Source organism: Leopardus geoffroyi, chromosome B1 (assembly GCF_018350155.1).
Source record: "Leopardus geoffroyi isolate Oge1 chromosome B1, O.geoffroyi_Oge1_pat1.0, whole genome shotgun sequence".
Taxonomy (NCBI): Eukaryota; Metazoa; Chordata; class Mammalia; order Carnivora; family Felidae; genus Leopardus; species Leopardus geoffroyi.
The window spans coordinates 49709335-49732935 of record NC_059327.1 but is presented as its reverse complement, the minus strand read 5'-3'; the positions used below and the strand labels follow the sequence as shown (position 1 = coordinate 49732935).

The window sequence follows — 23601 nt, the reverse complement described above, 5'->3', positions numbered from 1 at the left end:
AACTACTTTCTTTTATAGGATGTAATGTACCGCTGTGGGATTTGACTAAAATATAAGTGAAACTTTACTTTCTTTTATCTTTATGGCAACAAAATTTTACTTTCTAATTAGAGATCACAGAATAGGAAATATGCTTATTAGTATATTACATCTTTGTGAATCCAATAGAAATGTCTAAGAAATGTCTGGTTTTAGGTAGACCTTAGTATTTTCTATCCTAGAAGATTTTGGATCCTGGTAGAAAATTACAATCCTATTCCAGTTTGACTATTAAAGAAGTATAGGATTAAAATTAAATTAGAAAAAAATCCCAGGAGACTGTTTACAGTCAGATGAAGGCTACGGGATGCTTAGTCTCCCTATTCCTTTCCCTAAACCCATACAACTGGAACAAAAAAAGAGAATTAGTTAAATTATGAAGAGATGTCAACATAATTCTTTTCATATAAAATAGAAATGATACAAGAATAATGTATAAATGTGGCTACTAGGAAATAAATGAATATAAACACTTTTTCTTATTTTAGTCAGTTGTAAAAAGGTATAAAAGAAATTAAAAGAAGCATGAGTTCCTTTGTAAATCTAGGTTCCATAAAAATGCTCTTTTGTGTGTTGATGTGCGGAAAAGAATGGAGAAATCCTTACTTTATGTAGGTTTAAAAAAATTATATATACAAACATACAATTAAGATAATTTTAAATAACTTAAAATTTCAAGTTTTGCCATGATGAATATCAGCAAGTTACAGCTATTACTTTTAAAACTTGTTCTTAATCAGAAATAGGCACATGGAAGTCCTCAAAGAAAAGTTAAAGGGCCTACACTCTTCTTTGTATTTTTCTTACAAGTTTCAGTGAAGTCAAGCTCATGTACTTACATAATTCCATCAAAAGAATAATATAATGGAGATCTCAAACTTGCTGTTGAGATTGACCTGCAAATTTAATTGTATACAATTTGAGAGCACACACTGGCTATATATACTCAAGAGCTAGCACAGTTTCAGGACATACCTACTCTTGAAAAAGAACCTCATTTTCAAAAAGTTAATTGGATTGTTGATTTAAAGATTGTACCAAATTGTATCAAGATTGTACTGGTCTAATTGCCTATTTGGTTGTTGTTGCTAAATACTACTGAAGACCATATCCTTGTTTTCTACAACCCCCAAATTCTAACAAAAACAGTATCAGAGCAATTTATAGGTTAGAGAGCATGATAATACATGTTATCTCATTTGTTCCTTACAACCAAAGTCCAGTGAGGTAGGTTTGGGGCTCAACAATTAACTTATCCTCATTTTACACTGAAGAAATTGAGACTAAATGACCTGTCCTGTTCACATCATAATTATGGGTCTCTGAATTCCAAGCCTAAAGGGATTTTCACTGCACTAGATGATGAAAATCATCCAAGTGATAATACAGGAATATACCTTTGGCATGTCAAAAGCAGTACAAATATCATCATAATGAAATTTTGGTCTGTTACTGTTTTCTAAGCTCTGGCCACCATTTTCTAAAAACATTTTAAGTAGTTCCTTTTATATCACAGGGATATAGCCTCAACTAAGATAGGTATAATTTGTTATATCCAGCTCTTATCACAAAGAAACTAATGAGGTAGGCTAAAATGTAGGAAATTTTTCTAATTTAAAAAGATTTTTAGAATTTTCATACATTTGCTCTAAGAAGCAGCAGAAAAAGAAAATCACTACTAATAAAGGTTTACTTGAATATTTGTTTACCCAACTAGTATACAAAGATTTAATTTCACATAAAGCAACAAGAGCTTAAATACTTCTAAGAATTGGTGTTCACCTTTTAAAATTAATATCAAGTTTTGGTACAAGCTTATGTAAATATTTCTTGTGTAAGTTATGTATTTATTACTTGCCACATGTTATTCTGGTAAAGCAGAGACTTCATTTCATTCAGTTTAAATTTAGATACTTCAAATTCCTTTGAGGTGAGAGTCTCACTACTAAGGGTAAATGTGAGTTGCATAACATGAGTTGTTCATTCGTAAATATTTATTGAAAAACCTACTCTGTACTTAGCCCTGTGCTAGTTGTTATTAATCAATTGTTCTTTCAAACCAATTATTGTTTTGAGCTTAGTATGATCTTTTGCTTTAATTATTGAATAAATTAAATACAGTATTGCTAAAATCAAAGTACTTTTTGAAAGCTCTTGATTATATATTAACATCTTGGAGAAACTATTATTTTCGCAGTTGTCAGCTGAACAAATAAAATACTAAACATTATCACATGCCAATCAAAACACAAATTAAAGTTAAACATATGGTAAGAAAGCTGTCTCGACTTGTTCAAGTTGGTTTAAGGGAATTGAGACTTTGAAATTGCTGGTTTGCTATAGTTCTTTAACAGTTTCTTAAAAATATTTCTTAATTTAAAGCACCAGTTTGATAAATAACCTGACCCAAAGTAAATACTGTTATTTAAAACAATGGACTGATGATATTAAGTAAATTTCATGGAGCGAAATTAAGATACTGAAAGTAAATGAAAGATCAATATAGCATTTACATATATGCCAACAGGGAGTTTAACAAACAAGAGAAATGAATATATAAAAATCAGGAAGCACAAAAATTAAGATTTTCATAGGGATGTGCACTTAACTGTCTACACTTGGCCTACTTGCACAAGAAAATCAATTAACATTTTGGCAATTGATAATATAATGCAGATGGCGATGGATGACAACATCTTTGAGCTCAAACTGGTACCTTCTATTTTAACTTCTTATTTTTGTTTCTGAATGTTTGTTTTGGTCTTCTCATGCTGTTCTCAGGAGAGATTCTCAGAAAAAAGCCTTATGAATTATTGATTTATTGTATAAACGAGTTGTTCTAAGTCTGGCCTTCAGAGAAACGGTTTACTAATTGTCAGTTATGAGGGAATTTCAAATTCTGCGTATCTTGAGTATGAACTCCAGCTCCAAGGAGAAAGACAATAAAGACAGAGGAAAAAGAAAAAGACTTCGGGGCTAAATGTTCAAATATGTCCTATAAAGAGTCAATAATAAACAATAAGATATATGTACTTTGAAAGAAATATGATATACAAATTATTATCAGAAAACTGACTTTTTTTGCATGATGAAGCCTTTTTTTCAACACCTAATTTCTTGGTATTTTTGTTTTAAAGGAGAGAGAAAAAAGTACACATAAATTAAACACATGTCAAGGAATGTACAATAGTAGCCCTCAAATCTCTTAAATCCTTAATCTTAATCCTTTATATTTCATAATGCTTTACAGTTTTCAAAGAGCTTTTGTGTGATTTTTCATTTGATCCCTATTCGACAACTTTGTGAGGTAGGTACTTCTCCTCTATCTTCATTTATAAACAAGGGAACTGAGGCTCAGAGCAGTTTACTTGTTAAAGGTAAAAAACTGGCATATGGCAAAGCCAGGCCTCTCTAGAGTCTAGAACATTTTTCAAAGTATGATTCTTGCATTACCTGCATTAAGAATTACGTGTGATATTTTTAGAACTCAGGTTTTCAAGTCCTACCACCTTTGACTTACTGAATAAGAAACTTTAGGAGTGGGGCCCCAGATTCCACATTTTATAATGGAAAATAAAGTGGAGAACAATTGCATATCAGGTAATGATATATAAAAGCAAAATATTGAGTCCGCCTAGATATTCATGTGATATCATATGATGCCATCAGATCACTATCAGGGGGCAAGTTAGTTCAAAACAACCTGAAGTCTGGCTGCAGATTAGAATAAAACATAGAAAACAAAACAAAACAAAAAAAACCTACAAATTCTCCTCTGAAAGAGAGGAAGGTGTTGGGCATCAGAGGTTCCCCAAGTGATTCTTGTCTAGTTAGGGCTGAGGACCACTTGTTTAAATACACTTTACTATAAAACACATCCACCATTTTCCAGAATTTTTCTTTCCCTTCTGATCAATTTCATGCCTAATAAAGTTCACGGTTTTATTGTAAATTATTTAAACATTACACAACAGAATGTCAAACATTTTTGAATTGATATTGGTAAGACTAAAAGATACTTCACAGCAAGACTAATCATGCTTCATTTAGTTACAATGGTTTCCAAATACCTCAAATTAATCACCACTTTGGACTTAAGTTATATATATTTCAACTGTAAGGAAAGAATGATCCAGAATCTGAAAATAAGAATGTGGGGGCAGAAAGCTGTAGTCTAGTGGCTCCTGGGCAATGCAAATGCAGACAATCAACTCACTGTTAGGAGGGGCCTGGTGGCTTTGGCAAGATCACATCTCACTGTAGAAAAATACAACAATGAATGTAGAGAAAACATTTTGCCATTTTGTAATTGTGGTTCCCACAAAAAAAAAGCTTATAATGTGTGATGCTTATCTTATTACATGCCTCCACGGAACAGATCTGAACATGAAGTTCTCTATGAATCAATACTACTACATGGAAAAAGGTGGCTACAAATTAAACTTTTTCCACCATGCATATGGTTAAGTTATAAAAACACAGCCAGTAAAAGTAATATTTACAAAAGTAATAAAGACAGCACAATCACAGGGGAAAAAAGATCCATCTCCGTTTTTATTCCATTGCTAATCCTAATCCTGTGTGTCTCTGGATGAAGATTATTTTGATAGAATTTTAAAAGAGCCTTCAATAGACTATTCAGTTTCTTCTGTTGATGTTATATCTTATTAGCTAAAATACCCTTGCTGATTTATCAAATTCTCCTACAGTTTAAAAACACAGTTCTTTTTCACTTAGTGGAAAGAAAACTACAAAGTCCAACTATTCATCTGAGAAATAAACCTTGCATAGAAAATTTCCTTAATTCTGAAATTTTGTTTTATTAATACAACTACCAGAATGTTATCTCACAACTAGTTGATATCATATGAAAGTTTGCTACAAAGCAGTCACCACACATTTAGGATTTTTCTAAATATAAAATAAGTAGGCTTATAAAAATGCTTACCAGACAAATAATCTCTTCATAACCTAGAAATAAGAATTATTTATGTGATGACATCATTATTAGCATTTTTGATGCCTTGATGTTCTAAGGTTGATGCAATATAAAAAGCAAAAATTTACTTTCCCAATGGACACAATCTGCACCTGACTGAAAGCATGGTAACGGTTGAGTTACAGCAATCAGTCATGCAAAGGCAAAGAATAAAATCTGCTTTTTAAACAGCACAAGTTCTCCATCTTAGGACAATTTAAGCACTGGTTCCATCTTCTTCAATAACCCGATTCATGCTGGTACCATGTGTGATGTGAGTCATAGGATTACTACTGAGATCTCTGATGCTGCTATGCCGTGACTGTTCATTGAGCCGATGAGAACTACTGTGTCTGGAGTGATCGGTCAGTCGTGATGTGCTGCCATGAGGGAGCCTCTCTTCCATTCCTCTGTAACTGCAGGGCGTATACCTAACACAGAAGAGTTTATTTTGAAGTAGGTAAGACAACACACTAGAAAATAAAACTAAAAATCTCATGAAAACGTCTCATTAAGCAAAATGATTAGGAAACGAACCAGTGAAAAAGTAACCATCAATTTTTGATGATTTATAGTAATTTCAAAAAGTAGACATTCACACGGCTAACCTGAAAGGGGAAAAACCCATCTCATTAAATTCAGAATGAAGGTCTTACTCCTTGCACAGGAACAGATATTAAGGTTAAACAGAGCTGGCTGATACAGAGCTATGCTAAGCATGGATACTTCGCTCATTCAAATGGGAGAGGAGGAACAATGATAGAAGCAACATGGCCTTGTCCCAGGGAGTCTATGAGGGTGGTTATAATCAGTAGTACAACAAAACAAATTTTATTGAAAGACTAGGGTTGGAAGAGGGAGCATATGAAATTAGAGGACAAATTAGTGTAACCTAAAAATAAAAAGGTGAATGAATTGGCAAGCAATGATGACGGTTATGTGCCGACAGCTTCTTTCCAGATAGCCCAGCTAATGGCTGAAGAGCTACCTGTAAATGTCTTAATTACTTTTCATTAGGGCTTGAGGCTGTGAACATCTATTTCATAGAAGCTACATTTACTTAAATATTCTAGTAACATCCTCTGAACATCTGTAGCTATATTCCAGACGAAGCAAATTCTCCCCTTACACCTAGCCCAAGACCCAGCTTTTGAGTAGTACAATGTATGCTAACTGAGCTACACTGCTTAGTGCAGGCAGGCAGTCTTCTCTCCATCACTGTGCTTATCTTGAAAGGCAACAGTGGGAACATCAAAGATAAGAAAACACACACACACACACACACACACACACACACACACACACCCCTCTTAAACTATTTAATTTAGTAAAACAAAGCTCAAAGAAAATGTAACTGCATATAATTTATAATTTTAATATATACTAAATTTTACTTCAATACCTCTAAAATTAAAAAGGATTCAGCAGTACATTCCGTCTTAAAATAGTCAGCAAAAGAACGAATCCTGAGCAGCTGAAGATCTACTGGCTGTCAAAAATCATTCCTTTGTCATTCCTTCATAATAATTACAAATTTCATGATTCAGTAAGAATCATTTATAAAATTTAAAGATTTTAAAGACTGATTCATACACTAGTGAGGTGATTTAGTTTTATAGAAGTGCTTATCAAATAAAGTTTTCATCAGATCACAGAGTTTAACATTTGAGAAGTCCTTTTATTTATTTTTATTTTTTAAAGATTTTATTTTTAAGTAATCTCTATATCCAACTCACAAGCTGGAGAGTCATATGTTCCATCTACTGAGCCAGCCAGGCACTCCAGAAGTCCTTTTAAAATGATAAAAAGAAAGCATGTCTTTTGCTTCCAGTTTGAATAAAGCAAAAAAGAAAATATGAAAATGAAACGATGCATTGCGGCAACTGAGTGGCTTAGTTGGTTGAGCATCCCACTCTTAATTTCAGCTCAGGTCATGGTCCCAGGGTCATGGGATCCAGCCCCTGTATTGGGCTCTGCGCTCAGTATGGAGCAGGCTTAAAATCCTCTCTTTCTCCCTCTGCCCCTCTCCTGCTCTCTCTCTCACTCAAAAGAAAAAGAAAAAGAAAAAGAAAAAGAAAAAGAAAAAGAAAAAGAAAAAGAAAAAGAAAAAGAAAAAGAAAAAGAAAGAGAAAGAGAAAGAGGAAGAGGAAGAGGAAGAGGAAGAGGAAGAGGAAGAAAAAGAAAAAGAAAAAGAAAAAGAAAAAGAAAAAGAAAAAGAAAAAGAAAAGGAATGAAAAGATGAATCTTAAATATTTAAAAAGCTTCTTATGCTAACAGGTAAAAAAGCATTTAATTCTTATCTATTAAAAGATATTTCACATTCAGGGCAAACAGTTTTAACTTCGATTTGCATGTTTGGGTAAAATAATTACATTGTTTACAAATGAAAATATTTCAGAATGAGCTTGTTATTCTAGTTAATAATTATTATTTCACATCATGATTACTGTCCTAAATCAAGTGAAAGATTATTTCCAAATATAATTTGCCAGCTAACTGGAGATCTTTCACCTCTCAAATGATTTCATAAGCATCTATTTCAAATGAATTGGCAAACAAAAAAAAGCAAAGTATGATGCAGTGCTTAATAAATGATATCAAAGTCGTTAAAAAATGAAAACCAACCATTATTTAAAAATATGAATTGAGTATTTTCTAAAATAAAACTAAATCTTTGAGTTTACCAAATAAGACTCAAAGAATACATTTTTCATAGAAAAAGTTACCATACTGAGTTATTTTGTCTACTTAAGTGAAATATAAGGCTATCCATGAAATTCTAGAATATGAACAATCTGCCCATGGATAATTAGGAATCAACTACACAGAAAAATAAATTTAATTATAGTGTTTAATCTCAATTGTATATATAGGAATTACCAAGTTTATTTATCTTTTGCCAGTCATTTAAAAAACTGTAACCATCTACTCTAACACACAATATAAAAATGTACATTAATTTTAATATAAACTTAGGCAAAATAATTAATTTGGTTAATTTGCTGAAAAGATAATAAGGTATATTTCCAAAGTCAAAATGCTAGAAACTTAAAGATGATTTATTCTTTTTGGTTCTCTAAACTAGTTGCTACCATTTATATAAATAATTGAATTCATTTGGGTTTAACCAGTATCTCATTATTCATTCTCTAGCTTTCCCTTGTCACCCTCTCATGTCACCTACTTATCACCACATCATTCATTTCCAAACCTCAACCTACTTACTCTTCCACTTCCTTTTCTACCCATCCTCTAATCCAACAATACTTATAATACACATAGTAACAATTACTTATTCTTTGAAGTTGACATACATGTGTAGGTGTATTTACTTCAGGCTATTTTATTTCATGGAGCACTGAGATCAATAAGTATCCATCAAGGATGGATACTACACTAGAGTGAATATGGAGAAGCAGGTAGGTGTGTGTGTGTGTGTGATCTCATAGTCAAGATACCATGAGATGATGAGAAAGTGATGGCCAAAAGATAGTGTTAACATGTAAACTTAAAAACTGACAGTTAAGAAAGAAATCTCTATGAGATGATTTTTGTAATTATGAAAACCCCTATTTAGACTTTTAGGTTCAAGATGGCCTTGGAATCTTTCAGATCTGCTATTTTAAAGTTTTTACTTATTCATTTTTGAGAGAGAGAGAGAGAGAGAGAGAGCACAAGTGGGGGAAAGGCAGAGAGTGAGGGGGACAGAGGATCTGAAGTAGGCTCTGGGTGGACAGCAGAGGGCCTGACGTGGGGCTCGAACCCACGAACTGTGAGATCATGAACTGTGAGATCATGACCTGAGCTGAAGGCAGACACTTAACCGACTGAGCCACAAAGGCTCCCCCAGATCTGCTATTAAGTTCTGGCTATGGCAGAGGGCCTTGCAGTATGAATATTCGTGTACCACACACAACACCCTTAGTAGACTGTTGTTTTAGTTTTGGGCCCTGAATTCCTGGGAAATGTGACCCTTCGCTTCCCTTCCTTTCCCTCCCTCCCTCATTCATTCATTCATTCACTCATTCATTCACACATTCAAAGTAATCTTTACCGCGGGGCTCAAACTCATGATACTGAGCTCAGCATGCTCCACTGACGAAGCCAGCCAGGTGCCCCTAAATGCCCACATTCTTTCTTTCTTTTCTTTTCTTTTCTTTTCTTTTCTTTTCTTTTCTTTTCTCTTTTCTTTCTTTCTTTCCTTTTCTCTTTCTTTCCTTCTTTCTTTCTTTCTTTCTTTCTTTTTTAAAAAAAATTTAAGTGTTTATTTATTTTTGAGAAAGAGAGACACAGAGCAGGGGAGGGGCAGAGAGAGAGGGAGACACAGAATCCGAAGCAGGCTCCAAGCTCTGAGCTGTCAGCACAGAGCTAGTCATGGGGCTCAAACTCACAAACAGTGAGATTATGACCTGAGCTGAAGTCGGATGCTTAACTGACTAAGCCACCCAGGTGCCCCGCCTACATTATTTCTAAAGTCATCTATTCAACAGATTTATCTCTCTAGATAGATAGATAGATAGACAGACAGATACAGGAAGATAGATATAGAAGATAGAGATATATGCCTAGAACTGTGCTAGGTACTGTGGGGAAATACAGAAATGTCTGTCATCTAGTTCTCATTCTCTAGAAGTTACACATTTAGCTGAGGAAAGACTGCTGTATGGAAAATAAATGATTAAAAAGGATTAAAATGATAAAATGATTAAAAATGATTAAAATGATAAAAATGATTAAAAAGCAATTAACTGCCATGGACATGGGAATTAAGCAGGCCTTAAAGGATGGGTATGATTTTGATTAAGCACAGAGGTAGGAAAGGCCATTACAGGAAGTCATAATCTATCCTCTGGTTCTCATGACAGTATACTTTTATAGATTCTTTCATATGCCAATAAGCTCTTTCTTTGATTCACATCTTGGCTATTCTTCTTGTATTATTATTACTGTAAGTATTTATTAAGGTCTTGTTCTTGGTCTGTTCTTTTTTTTTTTGTTATGTTTCAAGTAATTCTATCTCACAATTTTAATTATCAACTACCTTTTTTTTCTTTTTAATTTAAATTCAAGTTAGTTAACATACAGTGTAGTATTGGCTTCAGGAGTAGAACCCAGTGATTCATCATTTAAATATAACACCCAGTGCTCATCCCAAGTGTCTTCCTTAATGCCCATCACCTATCTAGCCCATCCATTCCCCTACTCACCTCCCCTCCAGCAATCTTCAGTTTGTTCTCTGTGGTTGAGTCTCTTATGGCTTGCCTCCCTCTCTGTTTTTATCTTATTTTTGCTTCCCTTCCCCTATGTTCATCTGTTTTCTTTCTTAAATTCCACATGTGAGTGAAATCATATGGTATTTGTCTTTCTCTGACTTATTTCGCTTAGCATAATATATTCTGGTTCCATTCACAATGTTGCAAATGGCAAGATTTCATTCTTTTTGATGGCCACGTAATATTCCAGTGTATATACATAGCACATCTTTATCCATTCATTGGTTGATAGACATTTGGGCTCTTTCCATAATTTGGCTATTGTTGATAGTGCTGCTATAAACATTGGTATGCATGTGTCCCTTCCAATCAGCACTTCAAATTGGTTTTTATTTTTAAACATTTTTTAAAAGTTTACCTATTAATTTTGAGAGAGACAGAGACAGTGCCAGTGAGGGAGGGGCAGAGAGAGGAGAGAGAGAATTCCATGCAGGCTCTGCACTGTGAGCACAGAGCCTGATGTGGGGCTCAAACTCATGAAACTGTGAGTGACCTGAGCCAAAACCAAGAGTCAGATGCTTAACCGACTGAGCCACCCAGGTGCCCCAAATTAGCAATTTTGTATCCTTTGGATAAATATCTGGTAGTACAATTGCTGGGTCGGGTACTTCTATTTTTAATTTTTTGACAAAAAGAAGTAAAAAGCATACAAATTGGCATAGAAGAAGTCAAATTTTCCCTATTCACATATAACATGACACTCTACGTGGAAAATCCAAGATTCTACCAAAAAACTGCTGTGTGAATTCAGCGAAGTCAGAGGATAGAAGATCAATGTACAGAAATCAGTTGCATTTCTATACACCAATAATTAAGCAACAGAAAGAAAAATCAAGGAATCAATCCCATTTACAATTGCACCAAAAACCCTAAGATACCTAGGCATAAAGCTAACCAGAGGTAAAAGATCTGTACGCTGAAAACTATAGGAAGCTTATGAAAGAAATCAAAGACGACACAAAGAGATGGAAAAACATTCTATTCTCATGGATTAGAAAAACAAATATTGTTAAAATGTCAACTACCTTAATGATTATAAATGTCCTTACCTAAGTTCCAGTTCCATTCAGATTAGAGAGACTGAATACCCTATATTTATTTGCCTTCAGAAATTCTCTACTCAGTATCAACTTATTTGTTATTACCATTCATTCACCTTCCATATTTCCTCTAATGTTCTATAATGTCAATCGTCTCTAACAATCACTGTTTTAATTATATGTTGGCTTGCACTATCATGTAATTGGCTCCTAGGTATATGTCTTCTCTTTCTTATAAGATTATGCTCCTAGAATGCAGAAATTAGCTTTCTTCTATATATCCCTTTACACACAGAATGCCACATGCATAGGAGGTGTGTTATAAATAATTGTTCATTCCTTATTGAAAAGAATGAGGCTAATAATGTCCAATGTCAAATAATACTGATAGTTCATAGAGGGTAATGTTTACAAAACATATTCTAAAAGACTCTCAGATCCCCTCCCTCCTTATGAGTACCTTAAGATAGGACCCATAAATTACTGCAGAAACTTCTCAACTGTGATTACTTACAATCTCCTCTTCTCCTATGCTGTTGCCAAAGTAATCTTTCTTAAACACAAATCTGATTTTATTATCCCCAGGCTCCAAATCCAACTATTAAAGAATAGTTTCTTATTGCTGTCAGGAAAAAAATCCAAATTTCTCAGCATGTTTCATCTGCCCAAGTGTACAAACTATGCTCTAGCCATACTCTGGTACCTAACTGCCTGCTTGACCTCCTTGCCTCCACATATGCTATTTTCCTGTCTTTAATTTCAGCTGCCTCCTCTGCATCCTATTCCAAGTAGAAATGCTATCTTGTTTGTGGGGTTTTCTCTGACTTTCTATAATAAGTTAAATGTTTTTCTTCTCTGGGATTTCAAAGCATTTTGTATATGATTTTATTATATCCATTAAAGTGTATTATAACCGATTGTTTACTCTTCTGTCTTCCATCTGTATGTCCTTAACACTTAGAAGAGCACTTCTCTCATACGAGTGTTGAACGCAAGGAAAAAAGCAAAAAAGTGAAAGGATCTTTGAATGTGGTTAAAACAGGTCATTGGTGATGTTAGAAAGTACAGTTTAAGTGGGTAAGAAGAAAAAAAAAAGACTGGATATATATGAAATGAAATATTCAAAATATTCATTTAAAAAATTTGGCAGGAAAAGAAAAAAGAAATGGATAAAAGATAGAAAAAATATCACAAAGACACTGCTATTTTTTTTTAAACACAGAGTAGCAGATCAAGTTAAAAGGCAAAAGAAAGCAAGTTGAAAGAAAAAACCAGAGGTTTAAAAAGAGTACATATAAGAATCGTGACCTATGCTCAGAGGACAGAGAAGACTGGGAGAAAGGCTGGAATGAGATTGAAGGATATAACACAGTTGTAGAAACAGGTATTTTATTTATTTATTAAAAAAAATTTTTTTTTTGAATTTAAAAAAGTTTTAAAAGTTTGTTTATTTATTTAGAACACAAGCAGGGGAGGGGCAGAGAAAGATAATTTCAAGCAGGCTCCGAGCTGTCAGCACAGAGCTCAATGCAGGGCTTGAACCACGAACCACAAAATGAACCATCTGATCTGAAATCAAGAGTCAGATGATTAACCAACTGAGCCACCCAGGGGCTTAAACTGTCTTAAAGTGAGCATGGCCTGCTTTCCATTTCAGGCATTAGAATTTTCATTCTTTCAGTTTCCTAAACTAGAAATCTTAAAAACACAAAAAACAAAACCAAATAAACAAAAGATCTTTTGGCACATTTCTTCTATCCAGCGTTATTAATGTGTAATCAACTACTATCATTTCTTCTTCCTACATATTTTTCAACGTTTATTTATTTTTGGGACAGAGAGAGACAGAGAATGAACGGGGGGCGGGGGGCAGAGAGAGAGGGAGACACAGAATCGGAAACAGGCTCCAGGCTCTGAGCCATCAGCCCAGAGCCTGACGCGGGGCTCGAACCCCCGGACCGCGAGATCGTGACCTGGCTGAAGTCGGACGCTTAACCGACTGCGCCACCCAGGCGCCCCTCTACATATTTTTCAAATCAGCTCTTCCTCTCTTCCCACTGCAACTACTCTCCTAATATAAGCCTTCATCAACTCCCAACCGAATTATTGAAAAGCTCCTAAGAAGTTTCTTTTTTTTTTAATTTGTGTTGTTTTAAATGTTTATGTATTTTTGAGAGAGAGAGAGAGAGAGAGAGAGAGTACACGTGCATGAGTGGGGCAGGGGCACAGAGAGAGGGAACAGAAGATCCAAAGCCAGTTATGCGCTGAGAGCGGAGAGCCCAATGCAGGGCTCGAACTCACAAACCATGAGATCATGATCTGAGTCCAAGTCGGAGCTTAACCAACTGAGCCACCCAGGCCCCAAGTCCTAAGAAGTTTCTAATTCTGGGGTCTCCATCATCTAATTCGAAAAAACACATCCAGCCTTCTCTCAAAGATTCTCTGTGAAGCTATCTGACCCTGTCCCCGACCAGATTCACTCCCTCCTCCATGCCACTACTGCTCCTACAAAATGGGTTGGCAAACTGGCTCAGTGGCCAACTCTGGCTCTTCCTATTTCTATAAATAAAGCTTAACTGAAAAACAAATAAATAAAAAGGAAAAGCTGTTTCCATTTGACTGTACACATTTTCTATGGCTACTTTCATGCTACAACAGAAATGAATAGTTGCAACAGAGACTGTGTGCTCAACCCACAAAGCCTAAAATATGTACTAAGTGGCTTTTTATAGAAAAAGTTTGCCAAGTTCTGTACTCTGCCATCATACTTATATTTTACTTTACTTGTTCATTTATAGTAACAGAAGTTGATATCAGGTATCTACTGAGATAAGCACTGTTCCAAGCAATTACCCATATTATCTCATTTACTCTTTACAACATTCCTAAAGGGGCAGATATTTCTATTTCCATTGTACAAATGAGGAAACCGAGGATTTTCATTCCAGACCTCATGTTTTTAACTACAGCACTGACTACACTATCTTTCTTCAGCTTATTAAGAACAAAGATTATACCTAAATCATCTTATTCCCAGAGTCTAGCATAGTGTTTAACATAGTATGCATTCTGTAATTGCTTGCTAAATATATCTTACTAAAATATCCACTTTCACCCTGACCTTCTCCCTGCTCAAAACCCTTCAATGCCTCCATTATTTGCTTACTGCATCAGGTCTAAATTCTAAACTCCTCTGAGCAGCTTTAAGTCTGATGGACATAATCCAGGGCAACCGTACCTAGCAAAGTTTAAAAGCTTAATAATGTCCAACTTCTAGGAATTTTATGGCTTCAGGTCTCACATTAGGTCTTTCACCCATTTTGAATTTATTTTTGTGTATGGTGTAAGAAAGTGGTCCAGTTTCATTCTTTTGCCTATTACAAAAAGTCCAGTTTTCCCAACACCATTTGTTGAAGAGACTGTCTGTTCTCCATTGTATATTCTTGCCTCCTTTGTCATAGATTAATTGACCACATATGTGTGGGTTTATTTTTGGACTATCGATGTGTCTATTTTTGTCCTAGTACCATCTTGTTTTGATTACTACAGCTTTATAGTATATTGTGAAATCTGGGATTAGGCTACCTACAACTTTGTTCTTCCTTCTCAAGACTGTTTTGGGGCGCCTGGGTGGCGCAGTCGGTTAAGCGTCCGACTTCAGCCAGGTCACGATCTCGTGGTCCGGGAGTTCGAGCCCCGCGTCAGGCTCTGGGCTGATGGCTCAGAGCCTGGAGCCTGTTTCCGATTCTGTGTCTCCCTCTCTCTCTGCCCCTCCCCCGTTCATGCTCTGTCTCTCTCTGTCCCAAAAATAAATAAACGTTGAAAAAAATAAATAAATAAAAAAAAAAAAGACTGCTTTGGTTATTCAGAACTTTGGTGATTCCACTCAAATTTTAGGATTATTTGATCTAGTTCTGTGAAAACTGCTGTTGGTATTTTAACAAAGATTGCATTAAATCTGTAGATTGTTTTGGGTAGTAAGGACATTTTAATAATATTGGTTCTTCCAAAACTTAATCATGGAATATTTTTCCATTTGTTATGTCCTCTTTAATTTATTTCATCAATGTTATATAGTTTTCAGAATATAGGTCTTTTGCCTCTTTGATTTATTCTTAGGTATTTAATTATTTTTGGTGCAGTTGTAAATGCGATTGTTTTTTTAATTTCTCTTTCTGCTACTTCATTATTAATGTAAAGAAATGCAATAGATTTCTGTATATTAATTTTCTATCCTGTGACTTTACTGAATTCATTTATCAGTTCTTACAGTTTTCTGGTGGAGTCTTTAGGGTTTTCTCTATATACCATCATGTCATCTGCACATAGTGTTAAGTTTTATTCTTCAGTACCAATTTGGATGTTTTGAACATAGGCCAGAGAAACATTTTTCTAGATCTGTCTCCTCAGGCAAGGGAAACAAAAGCAAAATTAAACTATTGGGACTACACCAAAATAAAAAGCTTTTGCACAGTGAAGGAAACTGTCAATAAGCAACAAGGCAACCTACTGAGTGGGAGAAGATATTTGCAAATGATATATCCAATAAGGAGTTAGTATCTAAAATATATCAAGAACTTACACAAGTCAATACCAGAAAAACGAATAATCAAATTAAAAAATGAACAGAGGACCTGATTAGACATTTTCCCAAAGAAGATACATAGATGGCCAACAGACACATGAAAAGATGCTCAACATCACTAATCATCAGGGAAATACAAATCAAAACCATGAGATATCACTACATGCCTGTCAGAATGACTAAAATAAAAAAGGCACAAAATAACAAATGTTGGTGCAGATGTAGAGAAAAAGGAACCTTAGTGCATTATTGGTGGGAATGCAAACTGGTGCAGCTACTGTGGAAAACGGTATGGAGGTTCCCCACAAAATGTAAAATAGAATTACTATATGATCCAGTAATCCCACTAGTGGGTATTTACCAAAAGAAAATGAAAACACGAGTTTGAAAAGATACATGCACCCTTATGTTTACTGCAGCGTTATTTACAATAGTTAAGATATGGAAGCAACCCAATGTCCACCCATATATGAATGGATAAATAAGATGTGGTATATAGGGGCGCCTGGGTGGCTCAGTTGGTTAAGTGTCTGACTTTGGCTCAGGTCATGATCTCATGGTTCATGGGTTCAATGCCCAAGTTGGACTCTGTGCTGACAGCTCCAAGCCTGGAGCATGCTTCGGATTCTGTTGTCTCCCTCTCTTTCTCTCTGTCCCTTCCCTGCTCATGCTCCATCTCTCTCTCTCAAAAATGAATAAACTTAAAAAAAAAAAAAAAAAAAAAAGAAGGTGTGGTATATATAAAAAAGGGAATACGGGCACCTGGGTGGCTCAGTTGGTTAAGCATCCAACTCTTGATACTGGCTCAGGACACGATCTCATTTGTGGGATCAAGCCCCATGTCAGTCTCCATGCAGAGTGTAGAGCCTGCTTGGGATTCATTTTCTCTCTCTCTCTCTCTCTCTCTTCTCCCGCTCAACCTTCCTCTCTCTCTCTCAAAATAAATAAATAAACTTTAAAAAATAAAAGGGGGTAACATTACTCTCAGCCATAAAAAAGATCTTGCCATCGGTGACAACATGGATAAACCTAGAGGGTATAATGCTAAGTAAAATAAGTCAGACAGAAAAAGACAAATACCATATGATTTCACTCACATTACATTTGGAATTTAAGAAGCAAAATAAATGAACAAAGAAAAAAAGAGACAAAAAAAGATTCTTAAATTCTTTAAGATGGGTGAAACAGACAAATGGGATTAAGACTATAGTTTTTAGGGGCGCCTGGGGTGGCGCAGTCGGTTAAGCGTCCGACTTCAGCCAGGTCACGATCTCGTGGTCCGTGAGTTCGAGCCCCGCCTCAGGCTCTGGGCTGATGGCTCAGAGCCTGGAGCCTGTTTCCGATTCTGTGTCTCCCTCTCTCTCTGCCCCTCCCCCGTTCATGCTCTGTCTCTCTCTGTCCCAAAAATAAATAAACGTTGAAAAAAAAAATTAAAAAAAAAAAAGACTATAGTTTTTATGATGAGCACTGAATAATGTATAGAACTGTTGAATCATTATATTGTACACCTGAAAGTAATATAACACTCTATGTTAATTATACTTCAATTAAAATTTTTTTTAAAAAATACAAATGATGTCCAACTTCTATTTCAGATTTGGCTACTCTTCATTCTTAAGTTGTGTGACTAATTCAACTTATGAAATAAACTAAGCTTCCAAAAAAACTCACCTGCCATCACGGGATCTGTGGAGACTGCCGTGGTAGCTGCTTACTTTGCTGTGGACACTCCCTGCTTTGCTTCTCTGATCATCCACCATAGCAAGCTGGGTTGAAGAAGCATGTGTGGATGTTCCTTGAGTGGAAGTTCCCCTTGATTTTCTTATAATAGGAGTATTTGGATCCCTCAGGAGAGACTGAGCAAAATCAGGTTCCTGTAGTACCTGTCGGCTCTCATTCACTATCCTAGAAAACAAAATACTAAGTTTAAGATACAGACTAACATTCCCATAGACCAATAAACAACACTTTTGTGACATACTGACATTATTCTTGAAATTAATTGCTCTTCAAATAATGTCTTTAGCAGAGATATAAGGTAACATCGTTGACAGAGGAAAGAATACAACAAAAATCCCTATCAATCTGTACTCTAAAGTGGTATGATGGAAAGAAGCCTGCATCAAAATAAGGAAATCAGGATTTTAGTTCAATAAATACACGATCTTAAGCAAGTCATTATTCCCTTTCTTTCATTTTTGTCATCTATGAAATGAAGCTATACAATTTTATCATTTCTAAAAGGTTCCTTTCAATTAAAGAAGTTTATAATTCTAGGAATGCCTGGGTGGCTCAGTCAGTTAAGTGTCCAACTCTTGATGTCAGCTCAGGTTATGATCTCACAGTTTGTGAGGCAGAGGAGCACAGAGCCTGCTTGGGATTTTCTCTCTCTCTCTCTCTCTCTCTCTCTTTTTTCTCAAAATAAATAAATAAATAAACAAAAAAAAAAAAAAGAAATTTGATTCTCAATCACACTGAAATATTATAAAAGATTTTATAATAGAGAAATTTGTTCTTGCATGGTTTATGGATGTATCAGAGGCCTCACTGTAACACAGCTATTTTTTGAACTTGTAAGTTACAACAGTTGTTTTCAGGCTACAAGCTGGTTTTATGGTAAAGCAGTTGTTCAGTGCTAGATTAAACATGATTGGTCATAATTAAACAAAACATATGAAAAATTAAGTGAACATAAAATTAACTACCGGATATATTAAAGCCTTAAGGAAAAAAAAACTAAGGAGATGAATTACTGTCAAGAGCAAAAGTTTTTAACTGCTATGGAAAGGTTAAAAACATTTATTTATGATGATAAACAAAGCAGTAATTAAACTGATAAGAAGAGCCAGTGAAATAGTTGCAAAGATCAGTGTCAGTTTATGTAAACAAGCAACTATGAGAATCAGACGTTTAAATTAAAATTAGATAAACAATTTCATGAAAAAAACAAAACTCTAACATATAAAGATTGGATCATACATTAACAAAGTGCATATATTCTAGGGGCGCCTGGGTGGCTCAGTCAGTTAAGCGTCCGACTTCAACTCAGGTCATGATCTCGCAGTTCATGGGTTCGAGCTGTGGGGCTCGAGCCATGGGTTCGTGTGGGGCTCTGTGCTGACAGCTCAGAGCCTGGAGCCTGATTCGGATTCTGTGTGTCCCCCTCTGTCTCCCCCATCCCTTGCTCATGCTCGGTCTCTCTCTTTCTCTCAAAATAAAAATGAATAAAATTAAAAAAAAATGAAAATGAATGAATAAAAATTTTTTTAAAAGAGTGCATATATTCTAAGTTTTCAGATTACAAAAGGATTGTTGTTACTGTTACTGTTTTAGCAGTGAGGTAAAAGGGCTAAAGGAAGGCAAATATCTGTTGAGTACCCACACTGTGCCAGGTATTTTACATACACTCTCCTTTGATCCTTCTTAATAATGTTTTTATTTTATTATGGAGATCAATGTCCTAAGAGGGTATCTCTAAGAGAGTATGAGTTATCTGTTATGAATAGGTATCTATTAAGAATAAATACTGTGATCTCTATTTTATACATGAAAAATCTGAGGTTCTAAAGGATTAGAGAACTTCCAAAAGTCACGCAATAAAACCAACAGTCGAGGATCAAACTTAATGATAAAACATAACATATATGTGTGTGTGTGTGTCTGTGTGTGTGTGAGAGAGAGAGACAGACAGAGAGAGAGAGAGAGAGAGAGAGAGACAGACAGACACACACACACACACACACCCTGGAAACAAAGTGTCAAAAACTGGATAGAAGAAAGAACAAGTCAAAGATAGCTGAAAAAAACACAGTATTTGTTTCTCCTTCATCAGAGGCCCTACTCATGTATTCATAAATCCCAAGTCAGTCTTGATTGCTGACTTTATTTTCTAAACTTATTTTTAAAACTTGGTTCAAACTGACATCTGGTTATGCCAAAAATTTAATCCACCTTGAAATGGTAAAGGTTTGTCCCCTCATTTTACAGAGAAATTAGGTGATATGATCCAGATAATTCCAAAAGAAGATTTCTAAAAATATTTCAATCAGTGTCAGCATTACTAGTATAAGCACAACCTTAAGTGTGGCTTCACTTAGAGGGAAAACACTAATTTGATTAGCACAATTTTAGAAACTAGTCTCTTTGTAGCACAGTACATAACAAAGAGGTTGAGAGCAAAGACTAGAGCCTAGAGTCAGAATGCTTGGTTCTGAATCTCAATTCTAGCATTCACTATGAAACCCTGAATCCATGCCTCAGTTTCCTTATTTGTGAAATGATGATCTTTCTTACAAGGCTATTTGAAGGATTAAATGGTTTAATAATATATAAAATGTTTAGAACAGTGCTTAGAATATTAAATGTGCTCAATTAATTGGTAACCATTATTACGATTACTTTACAGTTATTTCTCAAGGCTAAAGTAGAAGACACATGCTAGAAATAGCTATGGGATGCTCATACCCTTGAGCTCCAGCATAAGGAGCTGCCCTCTAGCCCAGGGCACAGTCCTGGCTTGGAGGATTACAATGGCTTGTTAGGTGGGGATCCATGGTCACAGAAAACCAAATAGAAGGGTCTTGGGAGTTCTGACCAGTTTCAAAATGATTCTGGCCCAACCAGGATCCCCCAAATAATTAAGATAATTCTCCATAAGAGTAGCTTGGGTTTAGTTCTACCTAGACTTTCTAATATAACCCTATTACAGAACTGTTTGTATAAGGTCCAGAGGTGACCAGAAATGTTTAATACAAGACCTTTCCTCAGTATTATCTCTTAGTGTGATTAAAATATATTTAAAAATGTCAAAGAATATACAGATAAGTCACAGTAAATCCCATAGGGACAGATATTCCATGAAAGCAGGGACTCAGCCTATTTGTTTGCTGCTGCATCCCTGGTGTTGCAACATAGTTCATGGCACATAGTAAGCATTCTATAAAGACTTTCTTAAAAAATGAATGCCCAGGAAATAGGTTTTTGTTGTTATTGTTGAATAACTCTTTCCCCTTCTTTCCTTCTCTGCTCTGTGAAACTGTTACTTAAAGGAGAAATGCATTATCTGATATCACTAGTAGCAGTCTCAGATATAGTAATAAGAAATGTACATTTTAAAACTGTGCATTTTTATCTCAATCTAATCTGTGTAATAGTAACGCCTAATTACTGTACTTAAGAAAATACAGATTTTGTTAATGAGGCATTTTAAGTTGCATGGGAAAAGTACATTAACCCATGTATGGCACAACATTAAAAAAATTTTTTTTAGTGTTTATTTATTTTGAGAGAGACAGAGTGTGAGTTGGGGAGGGGCAGAGAGAGAGAGGGAGACACAGAATCCAAAGCAGGCTCCAGGCTCTGAGCTGTCAGCACAGAGCCCAACTCAGGGCTTGAACACACGAGCTATGAGATCATGACCTGAGCCAAAGTTGATGCTCAACCGACTGAGCCACACAGGCACCCCAAGGCACAACATTTTAAATATAACCTTAAGAGCTTCACAAACCTTCTCCCAAAACCCATTTTCCATGGACCTTAGTTTAGGTAAAATCATAAGCATACAGACTCAACTTAGAATTTGTGATAATTCAGGTATAGTATACATGTAAGATTTAGACTGAATAAAAGTTTGAAATGATTTGTTCCTTTGTGAATACTGTAGTCTTGTTTTCCTTTTGCTTTATGATTAAAGATGCTGTAAATATATTTTACCATGACATTCTAATATGCAGTGTGGCCAATAATGATTTAAAATAATTTCTTTAATGTATTTCATTATCATTTTATAATGCATTTAATATCATCTATTTTGGCTTTAACATATACTTTATCATAATGGAATAACATGTTATCTCTTTATATCATTTCTGGTATACTTGGAAGAACAATGGGCAACTGAAAGGAAAGTCTAACCTAATACCCGTGATTTTGGCCAAAGCATTTAACCTCTCTGTGTCAGTATTCTCATCTGTAACACAGAAATAATACATACCAGCCCTCACAAGAATACTGAGAAGATCAAATAATAATATACATAAAAGCATTAATTTGTTAATTTTAGTTAAAATTTAAATTTTTGAAAATAAGATTGGCTTTCTCTCAAATATTCTGAATTAGTAAGGCATAGACCTCAAGTCTGGTTCTACTTGGCTACGTTGTCAGAATAAACTTTTAGCTTTTAATTTTGACACGCTACTGTGCTAAGTAGTAGCAACTGAGGTTATAATCATGTCGAAATACATCCTCCAAATCCAAAGTGTTTTAACATAAGCAACGTAAAACTTTTATGTGAATATGAGGTTTGTGAACACTGTGATAATTTCAACTTACTCTTTTTTCCTACGACCATGAAAAAAACTGGCCCATTCAAAGCATGTCTTTTTGCTTCCAACCCAAAAAATGGAGGGAATACCAACTATGAGAGCCATCAGGTATTTCATCAGAAAGAGAATCAGGTCTGGACGACTCATTTGAGTAACCTACAAGAAGAGAAAGAAAAATACCTTAAATATATAGAAAGAACTTTCTATCAAAGGCCATTATAAATCCTTTAAATAAACAACAGTAAAGTAATTCTACAATTTGATATTTTCACTTACATAGTTCTACAGTTAATTTTGTTGTATGTAAAAGATACACACTCTTCAACTAAGTTTCTATTTTGTATTTTGAGTCCTATATTTTTCTTATTAGCTCACAATGGTATCTTCTAAAGAAAAAGATTATTAATGTAGAAAATAAGCCATGAATAGGAATAGAGCCTCAAATATAATACCTATATTCTTCTTGGCCAATTCTGTTAGTCCTATCATTAATCATTACAATATAAAATTAGGGAAGTATTAATCCCCCCCCCTCCATTTTATTAGTTTTTGTGCATATCTTTTATAGCCCTTCCTTCTACCTACCTGCTGGCTGTTTTCAAGCTTCCTCTTTAACCTGAGTTATCTGTAAGTACATTTTCTAGTTTCTATTGATATGAGTTTTTAAAAATCTCTTTTTATTGTTGGTTTCAATTTTAATTATTGTGGTTAGAGAACACGGTCTATATTTATTCTGGTTACCTTAAATTTTGGAGACTTCCTTTGTGATTTAGGACACGATTTTTCTAAGTATTCCTTGTGTACTCGAAAATAGCACATACTCTCTGTTGGGTACAAAATCTCCTCTGTGTACTATATCAATTAGTTCTGTCGTTCAAATTTTCTATACATTCAATTTTCTGTTCACCTGTTTTAATAGAGGTATGCCAAAATCTATCATAACCGGGGACTCATCAGTTTTCTTCGAATCCTGTCAGTTTTCACTTTCAAGCCTCTGTTAGATGTTATGTAAATTCAATAATGCTCTAGTTGCTCATTTTGCTTATTAATGCTCTTCACCTTAAACTGTATTTTATCTGAGATTAATATTGTCACATCAGCTTTTCACTTCATCACAGCAATAGATTTTCCAGGTGCATCCTTTCCTGTCTACCAATGTATTCAAGTCTGTCTGTTTGGGTTATACTGTTTCTTTTAAGCAGTATACAGTTTACTTCCACTAAAATATACACTCCATGAAGAGATTATTTTCTCCACTGTTTTATCCCCAGAATCTAGACCAGTGCCAGCACATAGTAGGTACTCAATAAACACATACATTTAGAAAATATACTTCATTTTATTAAAAAAATTATAGCTAAGG

General features: G+C 34.9%; 1 protein-coding gene across 3 annotated transcripts in view; it reads right to left on the bottom strand.

The window, feature by feature from the left end:
* Positions 1 to 3967: 3967 nt before the first annotated feature.
* FZD3 (frizzled class receptor 3) overlaps positions 3968 to 23601 on the bottom strand; it is a 99017-nt gene continuing 79383 nt past the window's right edge. For all 3 annotated transcript variants that reach the window (XM_045461607.1, XM_045461623.1, XM_045461615.1), the window contains 3 exons: positions 22246 to 22394; positions 17587 to 17820; positions 3968 to 5448 (listed from right to left, as the gene is read on the bottom strand). In XM_045461607.1, coding sequence (XP_045317563.1) covers positions 5235 to 5448; positions 17587 to 17820; positions 22246 to 22394 — 597 coding nt within the window. In that variant the 3' untranslated portion in view covers positions 3968 to 5234. The remainder of the gene's footprint in view (positions 5449 to 17586; positions 17821 to 22245; positions 22395 to 23601) is intronic.